Source organism: Pseudophryne corroboree, chromosome 2, assembly GCF_028390025.1.
Source record: "Pseudophryne corroboree isolate aPseCor3 chromosome 2, aPseCor3.hap2, whole genome shotgun sequence".
Lineage (NCBI taxonomy): Eukaryota > Metazoa > Chordata > Amphibia > Anura > Myobatrachidae > Pseudophryne > Pseudophryne corroboree.
The window spans coordinates 921,458,636-921,479,963 of NC_086445.1; the positions used below are offsets into that span (position 1 = coordinate 921,458,636).

A 21,328-nucleotide genomic window follows, 5' to 3' on the forward strand; every position below is an offset into this window, starting at 1 on the left:
CGTTAACTAATCCGGTTTAGCATAAACTATATAAAACTTTGATTATTCCTCCAGCAAAGTTAGTGGTGAGTCATGCGAAAGATTACAGTTCACAGCAAGCAGATTATTGGGAGTAGAAGAAAGAAACGTACAAACTGCAAGCAATATTCAATCAATACGGCAGGCATGCATAAGCTGGCAAGAGTCTAGTATCATGCAAGTGGTGGAGCTCAGCAGTAGGTAGCAAAGATAAGCATGTTTCAAACACAACAATGCGGTGAAGCGAAGTTAAATCCTGGCTTTAAGGAATATTGTGGTGTGCTGACTAACGGTATATTGAAACAGGGATGACGATGTCTCTCTCTCTCTCTCTTCCCCTTGCTCCCGTATCTCGATTAGTGAGTGACAGCAAAGTCTGATTTAGGGTCTCGCTGTGCTAGCTACCTTGGGGCAAGGTTCAATTGCAATACATGAAATTCAGATGGCTCCTTTTATATTTACTCGTGTAAAGAAAGAGATCCTTCACTATTTCGCACACTGGGACGGTACAAGGTCTCCCTCTCTCTCTCCCTCTAAATCTGTTAGTTATAGCAGGGGAAGGCAGGGGAACTGTTATTACTGATAGGAGGCAAGGAGTACCGGTCCTTTCTATCTGACTCTGTGGTGGTACAATAGATAAGGGGCTGTGTACCTGTGATCCACGACGGTTCCCTTCAGCTATTTTAAGACGGCTGGTGGCGATCGAGTCCCAGCTCCCTGAGTTGTCGTTGGCAGCCCTCCTCAGCCCAGTCAGACTGACGGCAGTTTCCCTCAGTGTCTGACAGCTGAGCTGCGGTGGTCAGTTCCTGGCTCCAGTCTCAGCGGCGTCTCCGGCTCCTTCTGGCTGCGGCCACTATGTGTCCACTGCGGCGGCTGGCGGGTCCTCGTTCAGCGGCGGCTGGCGGGTCCTTGTTCAGCGGCGTCTCCGTCTCCCTCTGGCTGCGGCCACTATGTGTCCTCTGCGGCGGCTGGCGGGTCCTCGTTCAGCGGCGGCTGGCGGGTCCTCGTTCAGCGGCGTCTCCGGCTCCTTCTGGCTGCGGCCACTATGTGTCCTCTGCGGCGGCTGGCGGGTCCTCATTCAGCGGCGTCTCCGTCTCCCGGCTCTCCACAGCGCTTCCCTCAGCTCGGCTTCCTCTTCCACGCGGCAGCTCCCACCAGTCTCAGAGTCTCCTCAGCGCTGCCAACGGCTCCCCCGCGGCTCACCTTAAATATCTCTTTTTTTTCAAAACCCCGGATGCTTCCCGCTCTGAGAAACAGCGATCAGAGATCCCCAGGTCCTTGTGCCCCCGGTGTTTTGGGGCTGCAGTTCACAACATCCGAGGACGGGGTAGAGAGGGTATTAACCCCTTCCGTGCTACTGAGCTCATTAAGGGCTAATGGGGTAGCATATAGATATATCAGAGTATCACAATTGGTATAGGGTAATCAGACTAAAATTGGGTCGTATGATTAGAAAACATAGAGTACCTTATATACTTAAATATTACAGTGTTATAACATACAAGTGACACATGGATCGTATAACAGGACTAGTCTCACTGATCAGAACACACTGCCAGAAAAAATCAAAAAATCAAAAAAAGAGTATATAAATATATAAAAAATAAAGCCCTTTAGTGGAACCACCACGCTATATGGTGATTGACAGAGTACCACCATTGCCCAGAGGCGGCGATCGAGCGAAGATTCTACTACGCCGGTAAGCTTATTGGATCCATAGGCTGGAGACTGTTCATCCAAAGGGCCTGAATGACTCAGTGCATCTAAGTATCTTTTTGTGATCTACATAATATATATTTCGTGGTGGTTCCACTAAAGGGCTTTATTTTTTATATATTTATATACTCTTTTTTTTATTTTTTTATTTTTTCTGGCAGTGTGTTCTGATCAGTGAGACTAGTCCTGTTATACGATCCATGTGTCACTTGTATGTTATAACACTGTAATATTTAAGTATATAAGGTACTCTATGTTTTCTAATCATACGACCCAATTTTAGTCTGATTACCCTATACCAATTACTACTAGGTAGTATTGATGATTTAAATGAATACGATTTTGTTAATCCACCTATGTATATGGATATCGTGTCATAGTGTTTATATGGTTGCTAAGACACCGAGAGCCGTGTGATACGTCCTTGTTTGTCTGTTTAGCTGCCCCGTAGACCTCATGTCTCCGTGATGACTGGATAAGCAAACCACGTGATTTTACACGTGTTTGCGTTCCACTAATGCCGGTCTGATACTTCCGTTTCCGCCGGCGTGCGTGTCACCAGTGGCGGCGGACGGCAGCGCGGCTGGGTATGTTAGATAAAATTGTGTATTAGATGTAATGGATTTGGTGGCGTGAACACGGGGTAATAGGTAAGGGTTTTCTCTATATACTATATACCTGTCCATCTTTTTATCATGTGATGTTATATATGGGTACTCCGGGTTTTATATGTTACACTATGATTATTACTGTTGCTATAAATGGGTGAACTATGTGTGTATCATTTGAACCTTGAAAAAGGTCCAGTAAGGACCGAAACGTCGGTGTGATTATCATGTCTATGCCACATTAAACCCTGATTGGTCATGTGATTCGTCTGGTGAGTGCACTCTTTTCAAGATTTCTATACATTCATGGAGGAGAGACTTTTACCCTTGACTCAATGAACTTTGAGTGACACCCCAGCAAGTGTATGTGATATGGAGAGTGCAAACAACCTTTGATTCGTATATATATATATATATATATATATATGGATCAAAAGTATGGTAGGTGCGCTACTTCCCTTCTTAATCAGTATAATATATTCAAAAAATGTCTTATGTTTGTCAAACTTGCACCCTGGTTCCACAGGATACCCTGCAGATGGCAGCTCAGTCCTTCGGGGTGTCACTAGGTTTAGTGACAAATAAATCTGGAAAAACAAGGAGAGGACAAGCGCCTAATAGTGCAGTAACTTCACACCAATTTTGGTTATTTATGACGAAGTGTCTATAGATAATCTGCGTACCGGAAGTTGGATTTTTAACAGGCACATCAAAACACAGCGACTGATCCCTCCAATTAGTTATCCGCACCACAACAAGTCACGTGGTTAAATGCAAACAAGCGTATCATAAGGGATCCTTATCTTCCAGTCGGTCTGTTTGCAGAATAGCGAGGTTTCCCAACATGAGGGACAGAATGGGCGTGTGTGTGTGTGTGTGTGTGTGTGTGTGTGTGTGTGTGTGTGTGTGTGTGTGTGTGTATGCGTGTATATATGTTCCAGCGTAACTCTGGAATGCCTGGAGCAATTTACACCAAACTTGCTACACATATGACTTACAATCTGGAAAAAAATACTGTGGGGGTAAGACACCCCTAGGGGTGGGGGTGGGAATGGGGTGACATGTAAAAATCCATCGTTTTCTGGGTCGCTGAGATGAACAGTGACACTCCGGATGCCGTTTCAGTCCAAGTTCAGCCCCCATCAGCATAGCGTGTGAGGAGGGGTAGTGAACTTAAACTTGAAGATGGGCGCAACGAAAATACTCTTATTGCGTTTAGATTTCCACGCAGGCGAAACCGCGGGCAAAAAGGTAGTGTGTATGTGTATATATATATATATATATTATAATATATCTATATCTATATCTATATATATATATATATATATATATATATCTATCTCAAATACCACTGACTCATTACAAAATCCCCTGAACCATAAGGACAGTAGCTTGCCTTTGTGACGCAGGCACCCACTAAGAAGGGATTTTTCGAAATTCCACCCACATATGGGTTAAAAGGGGCGAGATGATTATTGGAAATTCCCCTATCACAGAGGGAGTCATGGTGCCGGCGATACCAATTCAGATGGAGGGGGTGGGGAGTACAAAATGCGCTGTTCCTGGAAAGCTTAATAGTCAGCAACTACTTATCTGCTGTGTAAAGGGTACCAACAGCTCTCCAGGGGACCCTGCAAACATCTTTACCTGTTTACCTCAAAGGAGGAGCCCTAAGGAGAACGAGAAGCTAAGCAAGGAGACCTAGGGCCCTTTGAAATAAAGTCAGCCTGCAAACCTTACATATTTAACATACAGCGGATGGAGCTTGGCCTGTCGTCCCGGCATTTACAGCACTGAGCAGGGCAGCATCAGAGGCGGGACGGGGCAGAGAAGGAGGCGGATTATTCTCCTCAGCACCAGCCTTTTGACAGCATCAATCTGGGGAAGCCCAGAGGTGCGGCCTGACAAAGATTGCCATTATTCTTTACATTCAGTAGCGAAGCACGGGTATTTAGCTAGTTGTATATAAAATGGGCATTATTTCTATTTAATAATGTAAATCCAGTAACAACTTTGCCTTGTCTTCCAACATGAAGTTTTCTGCTTTACCAGCCATTTGAGGCAGCCCAGCAGTTTGTGGGCTCACTAACTACTCTGTGAACTACATATGATCCTAGAATATCTATAGTGGCCCTGCACTGGTGGTAACATGTTGTAGGCTTAGGAATCCGATTGGGTAATAAATGCTTTGGCCATAAACTGTGGATAGATGTACTTTCCAGATTTAGAAGCATAGTACTGTTTGTAGATACCCATTCAACATCACTCTCACTCAAGTTCAAAACTATAGGTGCATATACACGGTATGTGATTTCCCGTGCGATATGGACTATATAGTCCATGTCACATGGAAACTTAGTGCATATCGCACCCTCTGTATAAGCTTGCAATGCCAATGCGCAGACCCGCGGGCGAGGCATTGCAAAAACATATAGCGGGTTCAGGCAGGGCCGATACTCACTACATGCCTCCAGGGACAATATAGTCAGTATCGGCTGCGACACCCTGTCACGTCGTATGTACGCACTTTATCTCTTATTTTTTAACATTATACTGCTCTATTGACCCACATTTATTTTTCATAAATCCTTTCTAGTAAAATCAGATCTGTCTGTGCACATTCTCTATCTGCCTCGATATTAAGTACAGCTCTTCCAAAAATTAAAAATAGTATTTGTGGATCAACTGCAGAACTTCACCTATCCCACCATGGTCACAAATATTCCCGTCTGCCCATCTTCCCATGCACAATTTGCACAAGCACTTTAGGCCCAAAGCAAATGTGGGAGAGCGAGGGATAGCTAGACGTTTCCTTATGAGCAGTCCACCTCCAGTCACTATAATACAGTCCATGGAAGTCTAGATTGCATTTGAATCAATTTACTGTGACAAAACCGACTGCCATTTTCCAATATTACTCTCCACTTGGGGAGCACCCCAGTGGCAAACGCAGGATTTGCATGGGGGGGTTTCCAGAACTGGGTGGAGCCAATCACGGGGGTGGGGACTGAGGTGACCCAGTATATGCTGGGTCCGTAAAACTAGTGTGTCTGTGTATATATATATATATATATATATATCCCCCATGTAAAGAAGGCGGCACTCAGAGACTTGAAGGTGCAAAAGAATATTTAGTAAACAAGCTGCAGAGTTACATCAACGTTTCGGGGCTGCGCGCCCTGAAACGTTGATGTAACTCTGCAGCTTGTTTACTAAATATTCTTTTGCACCTTCAAGTCTCTGAGTGCCGCCTTCTTTACATGGGATAGTGATTGAGGTGGAAACCTCATAGGATGGCACCTGAGCCAGAAAGCCCACGGAGGCCTTCCGAGTGCCGGCTACTACAAGGGTATCTATCTATCTATCTATATATATATATATATATATATATAATACATATCTACACATATATATACCGTGTATGTATATATATATATATATATATATATATACACACACACATTCATAAACACATATACATAGCATATTAAACATGCATACATATATATATATATATATATATATATAAAAAGAAGGGATGGGGGTAGCGACCAATGGTGTCTATGTCTATGCTTGAATTTATACTAGTGTTACTCATAACTCATTTGTGACATCACTTCCTGCTAATTAAAGGAGTCAAATGAGTTATGAGTAACACTAGTATAAATTCAAGCCCTGTCCCAGTCTGCCTTTACCCCTTGATGAAGTCTCTATGACGAAACGCGTTGGGCATTCAATTGACCTCTAACTCAGATAAGCACTTTACTTTATTGCACTTTATTGCTTTTATATATTTGTGTATATGCTTTTTATCCCATTTTTAGAAAAAGTTTTGTTTAAAAGATTTTAATAAATGTTTATATTTTACATATTTTTAAATATCTTGTAATCATTCATAGACACCATTGGTCGCTACCCCCATCCCTTCTTTTTATAAACACAAATCTTTTCAGGGGCTCACCGCCCTGATTTTATTTGGGGGACTAGCTGACGCCCGTAAAAAGGGAGTGTTTTAATACATTTTAAGTTAAAATTTGGGTTTTTAAAAAAAGAATATTATTTCCATTTGTGGCGCAGCATTTTTTCTTCTTTTACGATATATATATATATATATATATATATATATATATATATATATACACACATACAGTACACGTATATATATACATGTATATATCATATGTGTGTGTGTTTATATGTATGTATGTATGTATATACATGTGTATATATGTATGCACATGGATATATATGTACTATAATTAAAATAAAGTAAACTTTTACTGCACTTACAAGTGCCACCAGGAAGACAGCAGGCTGCAGAGGACGCTAGACAGCCATTAATAATAATCATGCAGCTAAAAAAAAAAATTTTTTTTTTTTTTTTTTTTAGTGGAGGGGGGTTTCTGGGTGCTCGGAAACCCCCCTGGGTGCGCCACTGCACCCAGACCCTTTACAGATATATAGAACTCTATTATGCCGGCATGTCTACATGTACAAGCTACATTTGTGCTGGAAATACAAAATAGAATACAAATATGTCTAGAAAAGGTTTTCAGTCACATAAGAGGGGATTGTCATCAAACATACGGGAAAGGGCCACTAAGGAAACGTACAGTCAGCTGAAGTTTATAAAGTGACCAGAGGTTGATCCAGGACAGCATAGGAAATCTGTGTTTACAAGCACATCTAAATGGTGCCTTAGGGAAGACTATAAAAAGTAAGAGGATGGCTTCTGGAAATAATGCTTAATGAGCTTTTAAACCTCTTCCTTCATAATTAGCATGGTTTAATGCAACAGTGTATTCCATTTAGATGAAAACCATGGCAGGAGTTGATAGGAAAACTTAGATAACCATTAATAAGAGCAAGTGACACAGAGACTGATACCCTGTACCCATTTCCTCTTCTCCATTCTAATAAATCTTATAAACCAATTTATATTATATACCCAATTGTGCTGGGCTCCTTGAAACAAAAATAGTGGGGTCTGGGTTCGGAAACACTTTCTCAGAGTGGTATATAATGGGAGAAGTACATTACATAGTATAACACAGAACAGCGACCCCCCGGGGGCAGAGGAGGATTTACCACAAGGCAACCAAGGCGGCTGCTTAAGGATCTGTGGGTCTCAGGGGGGCCTGTGGGTCCCAATACGGCCAGCTGTATGGGGGGCATTTCGGGTGGACCAAGACCACCGCTGACTGATGATATATATCAGTATGCTATTATATTCTATTTTAAGTACTACTGTATATTGATGATGGGGGCCTGCCTGCTAGAATCAGTGTGGAACTGATATATAATCAATACAGTCACACTGACTGTAGAGGGTAATAATGGGTATTATAAAATGCTGATATAACATGCAGTCAGTGAGTGGACATGGTGCACTCAGTAAAGGGGGAATGTAATATACCGTAATAGAGGAGGAAAACCAACAAATAATGTAAGAGGCATAAATCAGGAAGGAAAATATAGTGTTGTGGACTGTTTGAGGGAGGGGGCCTCCAAATCTGTATCTTGCTTAGGGTCAAATGAGGTCTAAATCCACCTCTGCCCTGGGGGTTGGGGGGATGGTTGAGAGCTTAGATGTATTAAGCCTTAAAAAGTGATAAAGTGGAGATGGCTAAAGAGTGATAAATGATCGGCCAACCAGCTTCTGTCATTTTTCAAACACTGGGGCAGATGTATTAAGCCTGGAAAAGTGATAAGGTGGAGACGATAAAGAGTGAAGCCAATCTGCTTCCTAACTGCAATGTAACAGGCTAATGTATTAAGCCTGGAGAAGTGATAAAGCAGTGATAAAGAAGTGATAAATGGAGAGTGATAATGCATAAGCCAATCATTACGGGTTTGAAAAATGACAGTTAGGAGCTGATTGGCTGGTGCGTTATCACCTTCCACTTATCACTTCTCCAGACTCAATACATGTATGCCCCAAAACCTGTTACATGGCGTTAGAAAGCGGATTGGCTGGTCACTTATCACATATTTATCCGTCTCCACTATATCACTTTTTAAGGCTTAATACATTTGGGCCAAAGTGCCAATCAACTCCTAACTGCCATGTTACAGGCTGTGTTTGAAAAGTGACAGTTAGGAGCTGGTTGGTTGATAGTTAGGGTCTATTCATGAAGCAGTGAAAACAGTAGAGAAGTGATCCAATAGAGAAGTTGCCTATGGCAACCAATCAGCTACTCTGCAATTGTATAGTATGCAAATTATAAATGTTACTTCAATGCTGATTGGTTGCCTTGGGCAACTTCTCCAATGGATCACTTCACACTTTTCACTGCTTCATGAATAGATCCCTTAATTTCTCTCCACTTTATCACTCTCCGGGGCTTAGTACATCAACCCCTAAAGCTGGGTACACACTAGATGATATGTCGTCTGATCTGACAGATCAAACTGATATATCGGGCACATCGTCTAGTGTGTACCCACTACAGCGCACTCCCGCAAGTCGTTGGCCCAGTTGTCCCATCGGGCGTTCTGCACACCTGACGGGATGACCCGTGAACAATATATTGTGCGGTCGCAAAATATACTGTTCAGTGTGTATGGTTGTATGGTTACATCGGCCGCCCCATTGGGCAACTACTCATATTGTTTAGTGTGTACCCTGCTTAAGGCTGACGCAGACTAGAATATGTTTGTTTGTTTGTTTGTTTTTTTAATCCTACATGAAAGCGCCAGCCATCATTATACCATCTTGATGTTGACCACTGGCATCACCGTTTGCTTGGGGAGTCCATCGCAAACAGTGCAACGTGACCTGTAAACCATTACAGCGTATGTCGGGGCTGTAGAAACCAGGGCATACTAAACTTAGGATACAAGTGCGCTGCTGTATGTTACCCTAGCCACTACTTACAGTAAGGGTGGGTACACACTAGGAGATGTGCTCTATGAGCGACGTCACCTAATGTGTTACCTTCCCTGCTGGGGCGGTCATCGGCAGTGTGTACACACTGACCAATATGCAAACGATATCGCTCAGTGACCTCACGCTGCGACTGGGCTGTGCATGCAGTTTTTGGATGAGAGTCCATATTGAGCTGCATGCACGGCCTACAGCAAGGGTCGTTAGCGACCCGCTGGGCCGCACATCGCGCACCGTTGGGCAGCGTACACACTAGTCGATATGGTAAACTGCGTCCCTCAGGAGGGGAAAAATTAGCAACCTTGTTTACTTTATCGGCAAGTGTGTATCCACCTTTAGAGACCTACTTACTACTCTCCTTCATATTCCCCCAATAGCCTTTGCAAAGAAGAGACTATGGTGGTCATTCCGAGTTGATCGCTCGCTAGCTGTTTTTAGCAGCCGTGCAAACGCTATACCGCCTCCCACTGGGAGTGTATTTTAGCTTAGCAGAAGTGCGAACGAAAGGATCGCAGAGCGGCTACAAAGTTTTTTTGTGCAGTTTTAGAGTAGCTCTAAACCTACTCAGCGCTTGCGATCACTTCAGACTGTTCAGTTCCTGTTTTGACGTCACAAACACGCCCTGCGTTCGGCCAGCCACGCCTGCGTTTTCCCTGGCACGCCTGCGTTTTTTCTAACACTCCCTGAAAACGGTCAGTTGACACCCAGTAACGCCCACTTCCTGTCAATCACTCTGCGGTCAGCAGTGCGACTGAAAAGCTTTGCTAGACCGTGTGTAACTACATCGTTCGTTGTATTAGTACGTTGCGCGTGTGCATTGTGCCGCATACGCATGCGCAGAAGTGCCATTTTTTTGTCTCATCGCTGCACAGCGACCGAATGCAGCTAGCGATCAACTCGGAATGACCCCCTATATGACCTTTGCTCCATTAACATCTTCAACACCAGATCCTTCCTATCCTCTGCAGACTGCAAGTCACTGTAATGAGCAGCATTACTAGTAATCGTTTATACAATGACAGACACAACCTGATTAATCCCTTCTGAGCTCAGCCCACACAGCTCCAGGGCCCTCATTCCGAGTTGTTCGCTCGCAAGGCGAATGTAGCAGAGTTACACACGCTAAGCCGCCGCCTACTGGGAGTGAATCTTAGCTTCTTAAAATTGCGACCGACGTACGCGCAATATTGCGATTACAAACGAGTTAGCAGTTTCAGAGTAGCTCCAGACTTACTCTGCCTGTGCGATCATTTCAGTGCTTGTCGTTCCTGGTTGACGTCACAAACACACCCAGCGTTCGCCCAGGCACTCCCACCGTTTCCCCGGCCACTCCTGCGTTTTTTCCGGAAACGGTAGCGTTTTCAGCCACACGCCCCTGAAACGCCGTGTATCCGCCCAGTAACACCCATTTCCTGTCAATCACATTACGATCGCCGGAGCGAAGAAAAAGCCGTGAGTAAAAATACTTTCTTCATAGTAAAGTTACTTGGCGCAGTCGCAGTGCGAACATTGCGCATGCGTACTAAGCGGATTTTCACTGCGATGCGATGAAAAATACCGAGCGAACAACTCGGAATGAGGGCCCATGTACAGTGCACCACCGGGTAAGCCGCATACTACATCACCATAGTGTGGCATTGCACAATGATTACACACTTTAGTCTTACAGCACTGCGAGTACCTGGCATGCAACCTCAGCTGGAAGTCACCCAGCAGCTCACCTGTATGCTAGGCTCATGCACTCGAACAGTCGGGTAAGAGTGGGGTCAATGCTGCCGGCTGGTGCAATGTCCGGCCTCTCTGGCTCCTTACCCCTGTGCCTGTCATCGTTGTGCGGAGAGGAGACCATAAAGTGCCCGCTGTGAATGACCTGCTGCTGCGGCAGCCGGGGCCGGAGCCCCTCACTGTCAGAGTCCGAGTCTGTGTCCACAGCGGCCCGCGGGAGCTGGGCAGAGATGCAGCCTGCCATGGTGCCGCTAGTAGCTGCTGTGAGGAAGTGACAGCATGGGACAGCGCAGGGAAACCCCTCTGCAGCCACACACCAATAGGATAGGAGGGATAAAGCTCCGATGACATAACCCACTAATCACAGATAACAAAAGCTGCAGGTATCTGCATAACCACGCCCTTTATTCTGACAGGGTACCGCCCCCATGTGTCATACAGTGCCAGTGAGGTGAGTGCTCTGTGAGTACTTGGCACTTCAAACCTTTCCCAGGTATCTGCAGGGTGGAACCCCAGAACCACCTGCAGCGTGCATGAGGTATATGTGCAAAGATCTGTAGGCAGAACGGGCACTGGTGGAACTTTATTAATGTAGCTTTTATGTTGTGATCACATGAGATGCCTTTCACATATGTTGTCAGCTGTAAAAAAAATAATGTAGCTGTTTAAGATGTGTTCTGTAGTAAAGTGAATGTAAAACAGTACAAGACACAGTCATAGCACATGAATGTTATAATGGGTGAATGTTATATATGGGTGTTTGACAACAGAGGTGTAGCCTGGAAGGTATCCGGACTAGACATCAACACTAAAAAGATCTACAGTCAATAGGTCTACCACTAATGGAAGACATGCATTAGGTTTCGACTTCAATGCATGGCTACCATTGTTGATAGACCTATTGACTGTAGATCTTTTTTAGTGTAGATCTAATAATCCGCACCCGTCTAGAGCTGTTGTCTCCGGAGAGTGCACCTGCTACGGCACCCCGTCCCTCTCCAGTACTGAAGTGTGTATGGGAATAAAGAATTTTCAAATGATTTTAGTTTGTTAACAGAACTTTCTACCATTTTCTTGCTGGAGGGTCCACATGCATATGCCATATTTTACTCTGACATGATGGGGTTAGGTCTAGACAGGGCCGTTTCTAGCCAATTTGGCTCCCAGTGTGAGATTTAAAAATGCGCCGCCCCCCCCCCCCCCCCCCCCCATTCACATAAGAAAAAATGCACACCCCCCCCCCCCATAGATATAAAGAGGAAAAGCATGTGTGTGTGTGTGCTCCTGGGGAGGGCGTGGCCTCGTTAAAATGGGCGTGGCTTTGTTAAGATGGGCGTGGCCTCATCTGATCTCATCATCACGGCCACCACAGGACAAAAATAAAATAAAAAAGTCCTCATTTTACACATTACAGCAGGCACGCGACCCCATTTTACACAGCACGGCAGGCAAGTGTCCCCATTTTACACATTGCGGCAGGCACGTGCCCCCATTTTACACAGTACGGCAGGCAAGTGTCCCCATTTTACACATTGCGGCAGGCACGTGCCCCCATTTTACACAGTACAGCAGGCAAGTGTCCCCATTTTACACATTGCGGCAGGCACGTGCCCCCATTTTACACAGTACGGCAGGCAAGTGTCCCCATTTTACACATTGCGGCAGGCACGTGCCCCCATTTTACACAGTACAGCAGGCAAGTGTCCCCATTTTACACATTGCGGCAGGCACGTGCCCCCATTTTACACATTCCGGCAGGCAAGTGTCCCCATTTTACACATTGCGGCAGGCACGTGCCCCCATTTTACACATTCCGGCAGGCAAGTGTCCCCATTTTACACAATACGGCAGACAGGTGTCCACATTTTACACAATACGCAAGGCAAGAGTCCCCATTTTACACATTCCGGCAGACAGGTGTCCCCATTTTACACATTAAGGCAGGCAAGAGTCCCCATTTTACACATTCCAGCAGACTGCGTCCCCATTTACACATTCCACCAGGCAAGAGTCCCCATTTTACATATTACGGCAGACAAGTATCCCCATTTTACACAGTACGGCAGGTGGTGGGGGGGGGGGAGGGAGAGAGAGGGAGGGAGGGAGAGGGGCTGACTTACATTTAAAGCGGTTCTTCCCGCTTTACAGCCGCCTCTCCCTTGTCTGCGTGGCGCCGGCCGGCTTGGCTCCCCCTTCTCCCTCCTCCCGAGTGCCCAGCTCGGGGGGCTGGGTTTCACGGAATGACGCGATTGCGTTGTGACGTCACACGCAAACGCATTATTCCGCAAAACCCCGCCCCCCGAGCTGGGCACTCGGGAGGAGAGGGGTTTCAAAGTGCTCAAGAAGTGCCGCGGCAGGCGCCCCGTGCGGTTGCACGGGTCGCCCGCCGCAAGAAACGGCACTGCTAGAACAAGGGGCGGGATGCATCAAGCATTGCATCTTACTTGCAATGCATAGTGCCACTCTTCGCAAGCATAACAGAGTTTTTTTTTAATGCCGTATGCACAAAGAAAATCACAAAGAACAGCTCTTGTGGTAATAGCTGTCCTTTGTGATGATAGGACTTCCAGGCTTATGAACTGAAGTCCAATCTGCACATGTGTGGGATGATGTGCGCGCTGTGGGGGGTGGTAGGAGGGATCCGATTGGATCCCTTGTAGGAGGAAAATGCGAAAGAAGCCCATAGGCTGGTGTTTCCCAACGCATCCAATCCCTGTAATCTATAACATTCCAGGGTTTAATGCATATGTGGTAAAATTGAATTTTCTGAGTTTAAGCCGCATTTTAAAGGTTGGTGCATCCTGCCCAAGGAGTGAGACATGAGCATGGCAATAGTAGGTCCTTCAGGGGCTTTTTAATGCCTGAGGATGGGCCCCTCCTCTTCTGCGCAGCAGCCCTCCCAGTCCTGCATCTTTCCTTGTTCCGGTGAGCGGATCCTCCTCCTCCTCCTTTGAGCCATCTTTCCGGTGATATTCAGGAAGATGGTGCATGCACACAAGAGAGCAAAGGCTCTGGCACTGTGCAAAAGTCATTGTTTTCATTGCGCAGTGCCATCTTCCGGAACATGGCACTGGGGAGGAGGAAGGGACCACTTGACGGCACAAGCTAAGTATACTTTGAACCCGAACCCAGAGGCCCATGTGCACCACACACACTGCACCCAATATAAATACCCCTGTTAGGTCATCCCAGAATTCACTGCATAGTCTTCTCGTTAGCACTGGCAGTTGTTTGCTTGGGCTTCATGACATGTGGGACCTCTGGGGGGCTTGAAAAAAGATGCATTTCAGACAAGTCCTCTGCACAATGGAAGGATAGTCTTACTGTTCCCGGAGCCTATGCCGTGTGGCAGCACAGTCTGACTGGTGAAGCAACAGTCATCTAGGGTTTTGTTGTCATCTAGGAGTTGCCCACCTGTCCTTAGGTCGCTGACCCAGAGAAAGACCTAGCTTCATAGCCTCCGACTCCACGGCAGGGACCTACTCCTAAAGTGCAAAAGCATCGCTGCTGTGCGATGCTTTTGCACTTCTGCGGGGGGGGGGGGAGGGCAGAACTGACATGCGGGGCGGGATAGCCCTGTGCTGGGTGTCCCCACGCATGTCTATGGACATGATCGTAGCCCTGTAAAATTTTGCAGGGCTACGATCAACTCGGAATGACCCCCAATGTGCACTGCAGGTGGGGCAGATATAACATGTGCAGACAGAGTTAGATTTGGGTGGGTTATTTTGTTTCTGTGCAGGGCAAATACTGGCTGCTTTATTTTTACATTGCAATTTAGATTTCAGTTTGAACACACCCCACCCAAATCTAACTCTCTCTGCACATGTTATATCTGCCCCCCCCCCCCCTGCAGTGCACTTTGTTTTGCACATCTGCTAACAAATTTGCTGCTGCGATCAGGTCTGAATTAAGCCCTATGTACAAAAAGGTCCCATCATGTGCATTATGGGGGTCATTCCGAGTTGTTCGCTAGCAGATTTCGGTCGCAACGCAGCAATCAGGCAAAAAAAACAGCACTTCTGTGCATGTGTATGCGGCGCACGCGCGTCATACTATTACAACGAACGATGTAGTTTCACACAAGGTCTAGCGAAGCTTTTCAGTCGCACTGCTGGCCGCAGAGTGATTGACAGGAAGTGGGCGTTTCTGGGTGTCAACTGACCGTTTTCAGGGAGTGAGCGGAAAAACGCAGGCGTGCCAGATAAAAACGCAGGCATGGCTGGGGAAACGTAGGCGTGGCTGGCCGAACACAGGGCGTGTTCGTGACGTCAAAACAGGAACTGAATAGTCTGAAGTGATCGCAAGCGCTGAGTTGGTCTGGAGCTACTCTGAAACTGCACAAAAAATTTCTGTAGCCACTCTGCGATCCTTTCGTTCGCACTTCTGCTAAGCTAAAATACACTCCCAGTGGACGGCGGCTTAGCGTTTGCACGGCTGCTAAAAGCAGCTAGTGAGCGAACAACTCGGAATGACCACCTATACTAACAGTAGAACTTAGGAAAAGAGGGTCAATGGCGTGTAAGCGGATCATTGTGAAAAAATACCCTGTTTGTATATTGTAGTTGGAACTTGTGGTGTGTAGCTGGAATAACTGTGTTACTCCACACTTAATAAGGGTATATCCTTCTGCCACATAAGCATATTGCATAAAGCAAGGTATAAATCAAATAATAGGATTTTCATTACCTACCGGTAAATCCTTTTCTCGTAGTCCGCAGAGGATGCTGGGGTCCACATTAGTACCATGGGGTATAGAAGGGTCCACTAGGAGCCATTGGCACTTTAAGAGTTTGAGAGTGTTGGCTGGCTCCTCCCTCTATGTCCCTCCTACCAGACTCAGTCTAGAAACTGTGCCCGAGGAGACGGACAACTTCGAGAGAAGGATTTTACACAGATAGTGGCGAGACTCACACCAGCTCACACATACAAGGCAAACGAAACTAACCAGCTTGAAAACTCAGCAACGGCTGAACAAGATAACTTAACCAAATAACAAAACAGTACTTAACCAAGAACTAAGCAGTACTGAACTAAGTAACCACTGCAGGATCATGAAGCGCTGGGCGGGTGCCCAGCATCCTCTACGGACTACGAGAAAAGGATTACCGGTAGGTACATGGGGATGTACCAAAGCTCCCAGAACGGGAGGGAGAGTGCCTAGGCTCCTGCAGAACTGATTGACCAAACTTCAGGTCCTCAGTGGCCAAAGTATTGAACTTATAGAACTTAGCAAATGTGTTCGACCAAGACCAAGGAGCTGCTTGGCAAAGCTGTAAAGCCGAGACACCCCGGGGAGCCCAGGAAGAACCCACCTTATGAGTAGAGGGGGCCTTAACAGATGTAGGACACAACAATCTTGCCGTAGAATACGCATGCTGAATAGTGAACCTGATCCAGTGAGAGATAGTCTGCTTTGAAGCAGGACACCCAATTTTCTTGGGATCATACAGGACAAACAGAGCGTCCGATTTTCTGTGACGAGCAGTCCTCTTCACATAGATTTTCAGAGCCCTTAAAACATCCAAGGACTTTGATGAAATTGAGGAGTCAGTAGCAACTGACACCACAATAGGTTGGTTGATATGAAATGCCGACACAACCTTCGGAAGGAACTGCTGGCGCGTTCGGAACTCAGCACTATCTTCATGGAAGATCAAGTAGGGGCTCTTATAAGACAAAGCCCCCAACTCCGACACACGTCTAGCAGAAGCTAAGACCAACAAAGTGACAGCCTTCCACGTGAGAACTTGACCTCAACCTCCGGTAGAGGCTTGAACCAATCCGATTGGAGGAACTGTAACACCACGTTAAGATCCCAGGGCGCCGTAAGTGGCACAAAGGGAGGCTGGATGTGCAGAACCCCTTTTAAGAAAGTCTGAACCTCAGGGAGGGAAGCCAATTGTTTCTGGAAGAAAATGGATAGGGCCGAAATCTGGACCTTTACGGATCCCAACCTCAGGCCCATATCCACACCTGCTTGTAGGAAGAGGAGAAACCGTCCCAGTTGAAACTCCACCGTAGGAAACTTCTTGGACTCACACCAAGATACATAATTTTTCCAAATGCGATGGTAATGTTTAAACGTTACTCCTTTCCTAGCCTGTATCAGGGTAGGAATAACCTTGTTCGGAATGCCCTTCCGAGCTAAGATCTGGCGTTCAACCTCCATGTCGTCAAATGTTGCAGCGGTAAGACTTGATAAGCGAACGGCGCCTGCTGCAGCAGGTCCTCCCAAAGAGGAAGGGGCCTCGGCTCTTCCAGCAGTAGATCCAGAAGATTTGCGTACCAAGTCCTTCTTGACCAGTCTGGCTTGCATGAACTCTTGTTCTCCTTATGAGCTTTAGAACTCTTGGAATTAGTGGAAGTGGAGGAAACACGTACACCGACTGGAACACCCACGGAGTTACCAGGGCATCCACCGCCGCTGCCTGCGGGTCTCTTGACCTGCAGCAATACCTCCGAAGTTTTTTGTTGAGACCATCATGTCTTTTTGAGTAACCCTCCAAAGATTTGTCACCTCCGTGAACACCACTGGATGGAGGCCCCACTCTCTTGGATGGAGATCGTGTCTGCTCCCAGAATGAAGATTGCTGGCAGCGCCACCGCGTGTTTTTCCGCCCAGAGGATGATTTTTGTCACCTCAGACATTGCAGCTCTGCTCTTCGTTCTGCCTTGTCGGTTTATATAGGCCACCGTCGTTACATTGTCCAACTGAACTTGAATGGCCTGATCTTCCAGAAGATGTGCCGCTTGCAGAAGACCATTGTACATGGCTCTTAGTTCCAGAATCTTTATTGGAAGACTGGATTCCAGGCTTGACCACCTTCCTTGGAAGGATTCCCCCTGAGTGACTGCGCCCCAGCCCCAGAAACTTGCATCCGTGGTTAAAAGGATCCAGTCCTGAATCCCGAACCTGCGGCCCTCCAGAAGGTGAGGCATTTGTAGCCACCAGAGGAGTGAAATCCTTGCTTTCGGCAACAGACGTATCCTCAGGAGCATATGTAGATGAGAACCCGACCACTTGTCTAGGAGATCCAATTGGAAGGATCGAGCATGAAACCTTCCGAACTGCAGAGCCTCATAAGAGGCAACCATCTTCCCAAGAAAACGAATGCTTCAGGACATCCCGGACTATTGATTGTATCACCAACGCCTTCTCCACCAGTAGAAACATCCTCTGCACTTCCGTGTTGAGGATCATCCCCAGGAAAGACAATCTCCTTGTCGGCTCCAAATGTGACTTTGGAATATTCGTGAGAGCAAAAGACTGCAACAGCTTCTTCCTGGATGACGCCTTTATCAGCAGATCGTCCAGGTATGGAATTATGTTCATCCCCTGACTGTGGAGGAGAACCATCATCTCTGCCATCACCTTGGTGAACACCCTCGGTGCCGTGGAGAGACCGAATGGCAGCGTCTGGAACTGATAGTGACTGTCTAACAGAGCAAATCTGAGATAAGCCTGGTGCGGAGGCCAAATCGGAATGTGGAGATACGCATTCTTGATATCTAGGGATACCAGAAACTCCCCCTCCTCCAGACCTGAGATCACTGCTCTCAGAGACTCCATTTTGAATCTGAACTCCCTTAGATAAGGGTTTAATGATTTCAAGTTAAAAATTGGTCTGACCGAACCATCCGGTTTCAGTACCACAAAAAGTTTTGAATAGTAACCCACGTTGTGCATATGAAGTGGAACTGGGACAATGACCTTTGACTTTTCCAATTTTTGGATAGCTTCCAGTAGGACAGTTCTGTCTGTCAGTAAAGCTGGCAAGCCTGATTTGAAGAATCGGTGAGGTGGGGTTTCTTGAAACTCCAGTCTGTACCCCTGGGACACAATATCCTGTACCCAGGGATCCATGCCGGACGACACCCAGACGTGGCTGAAACGTCTGAGTCTCGCCCCCACCAGCCCGTCCTCTAGGCTGTGTGGTCCACCGTCATGCTGAGGATTTTGAGGTACCAGAAGCAGGCTTCTGGTCCTGGAAGCCTGCGGGTGCAGGCTTTTTGGATTTTGCCCGCCCACCTCTAAAGAAGGTAGTAGGAGGCTTGGACTGTTTTGTCTTAGTGGTCCGAAAGGACTGCGATTCTTCGTAGAAGGCGTAGCTGAGGGAAGGAAAGGTGACTTACCCGCAGTTGCCGTGGAAATCCACGCATTCAACGCTTCCCCAAATAGAGCCTGACCTGTATAGGGTAGGTTCTCCACACTTCTCCTGGATTCTGCCTCTGCAGACTATTGACATAGCCAGAGTCCCCTGCGAGCTGAGACAGGCATGGAAAATATCCTTGCAGTCAGCGTACCCAGGTCCTTCATGGATTCCACCATGAATCCCGCAGAATCCTGTATGTTACGTAAAAATAATTCAATTTCACTTCTATCCATTGAATCCAAATCCTCTAGTAATGTGCCTGACCATTTTACTATAGCTTTAGAGATCCATGCGCAGGCAATAGTAGGCCTCAGCGCCACCCCTGAAGCAGTGTATATGGATTTGAGCGTAGTGTCAGTCTTACGATCAGCCGGTTCTTTTAACGCGGTAGATCCAGGGACAGGTAAAACCACTTTTTTAGACAGTCTGGAGACAGATGCGTCAACTATGGGTGGGTTTTCCCATTTTTTCCTATCTTTCTCAGGGAGGGGAAAAACAATCAGAATCCTTTTTGGAATCTGGAATTTTTTCTCTGGGTTTTCCCAGGATTTTTCAAATAAAGCGTTTAATTCTTTAGACGCAGGGAAGGTTAGCGAGGCTTTCTTATTGTCTGTGAAGTAAGCCTCCTCAACCTGCTCAGGTGTTGTGTCAGCAATATTTAACACATCTATAATGGCCTCAATCATTAGCTGCACCCTTTTTTCAAGGGATGCCGCCCCCCTCAGCACATCCCCATCACCACCTGCCATGTCAGGGTCGGTATCCGTGTCATCTTGCATAATCTGGGCAAGTGCACGTTTCTGTGGGTATATGATAGGGGATTTTGAAGGAATAGGAACAGAACCTGACCAAACTGCCATAGATTTCTTTAAAACCTGAGTTTCAGTCTCAGTATGAGCTACCCTAGTAGAGATCTGAGAGGTCATACCATTAAATGAGGTTAACCACTCAGGCTCATTAATGGGGATCTGAGAGAATACATTACATTCCTGTGCACATGGAATGGATTCCTCCTGAGAGCAAATGTCCTCTGCAGCAGAAAACACAGAGTCCCTAGACGTGGCTATGTGAGACAACAACCACCTACACACACAGGGAAATGTCAGACACAGTTTACCCCCAAGTATGCCACAGAGAGACACAGAGATTGGAGCCAACCCACACACAGCGCTTCCCCAGGTAGATATAATACCACTACCCAGCGCTTACTGTGTACCTTAATAGACTACACAGTATTTACACAGCACCCCCTCCCCCTTCTACAACCCCCTGGTACCGCACAGGAGAGCTGGAGTTGCTTGGAAGGACAGCTCTCCCTGTCAGCGTCTCTGTTAGGATCTGCAGGCAGGAAAATGGCGCTGAACGCTGCTGGGTCCGCTCGGAGGAGAAGCTCCGCCCCCTGAACATGGCGCTGCTTCCCACTCTTCAGATCTTCATACTGGCCTGAGTATTGTTGCTGGAATGTGTAACCAAGGTCCCTGACAGGCTTGTGACCAGTGTAGGGTATAGGCGCTGGCTCGGGGCGCCTCTCACAGCGCCGCACCATGTACCGCTGAGCCTGTGGAGCGCAGTTAGTACTGCGCTCCCACCCTGTTGCCGCCATCTTCACATCGATTCCCCGCTTGCCAGGGGGGCCGGTGACTCACTCGCCACCAAAATCTTCTGGCTCTGCAAGGAGGACTCCCGCATGCTGCGGGAGTGAGCGGTCGCCTGGGGCAGATAACGATCATTACCCTCGGGAGCTCAGTGTCCTGTCAGCGAAGATAGTGGCTCGAACCCCGCAGGGGAGACACTACTCCCCCCCTTAGTCCAACAAAGCATGGAGGCTGTTGCCAGCAGCCTCCCTGTGCCTAACTTCTCTTAGAAAAAATAAAACTAAAGAAGCTCTAGGGGCTCCCCTAGCTGTGACCGGCTCCTCCGGGCACATTTTCTAAACTGAGTCTGGTAGGAGGGGCATAGAGGGAGGAGCCAGCCCACACTCTCAAACTCTTAAAGTGCCAATGGCTCCTAGTGGACCCGTCTATACCCCATGGTACTAATGTGGACCCCAGCATCCTCTAGGACGTAAGAGAAATATAAAATTTAATTAAGCTAGTGCCACCGTTTTTTTGCCTGTGCCCTGTCATTGTGCAGTCTGATTGGTGAAGCTAAAGTCATCTAGAGTTTTGTTATCATCTAGGAGCTGCCCATCCATCCATCCATCCAACCATCCATCCCGT

At 46.8% G+C, this 21,328-nt stretch overlaps 1 protein-coding gene across 2 annotated transcripts in view; it reads right to left on the minus strand.

Moving 5' to 3' along the window:
- Positions 1–11,247, minus strand: part of MLXIPL (MLX interacting protein like) — a 298,532-nt gene extending 287,285 nt beyond the window's left edge. The window contains exon 1 of one of the 2 annotated variants that reach the window (XM_063956160.1): positions 10,950–11,246. In XM_063956160.1, coding sequence (XP_063812230.1) covers positions 10,950–11,197 — 248 coding nt within the window. In that variant the 5' untranslated portion in view covers positions 11,198–11,246. Of the gene's footprint in view, positions 1–10,949 lie in introns of both variants that reach the window. The other variant, XM_063956161.1, reaches the window with a different exon arrangement.
- Between the last annotated feature and the right edge of the window lie 10,081 nt (positions 11,248–21,328).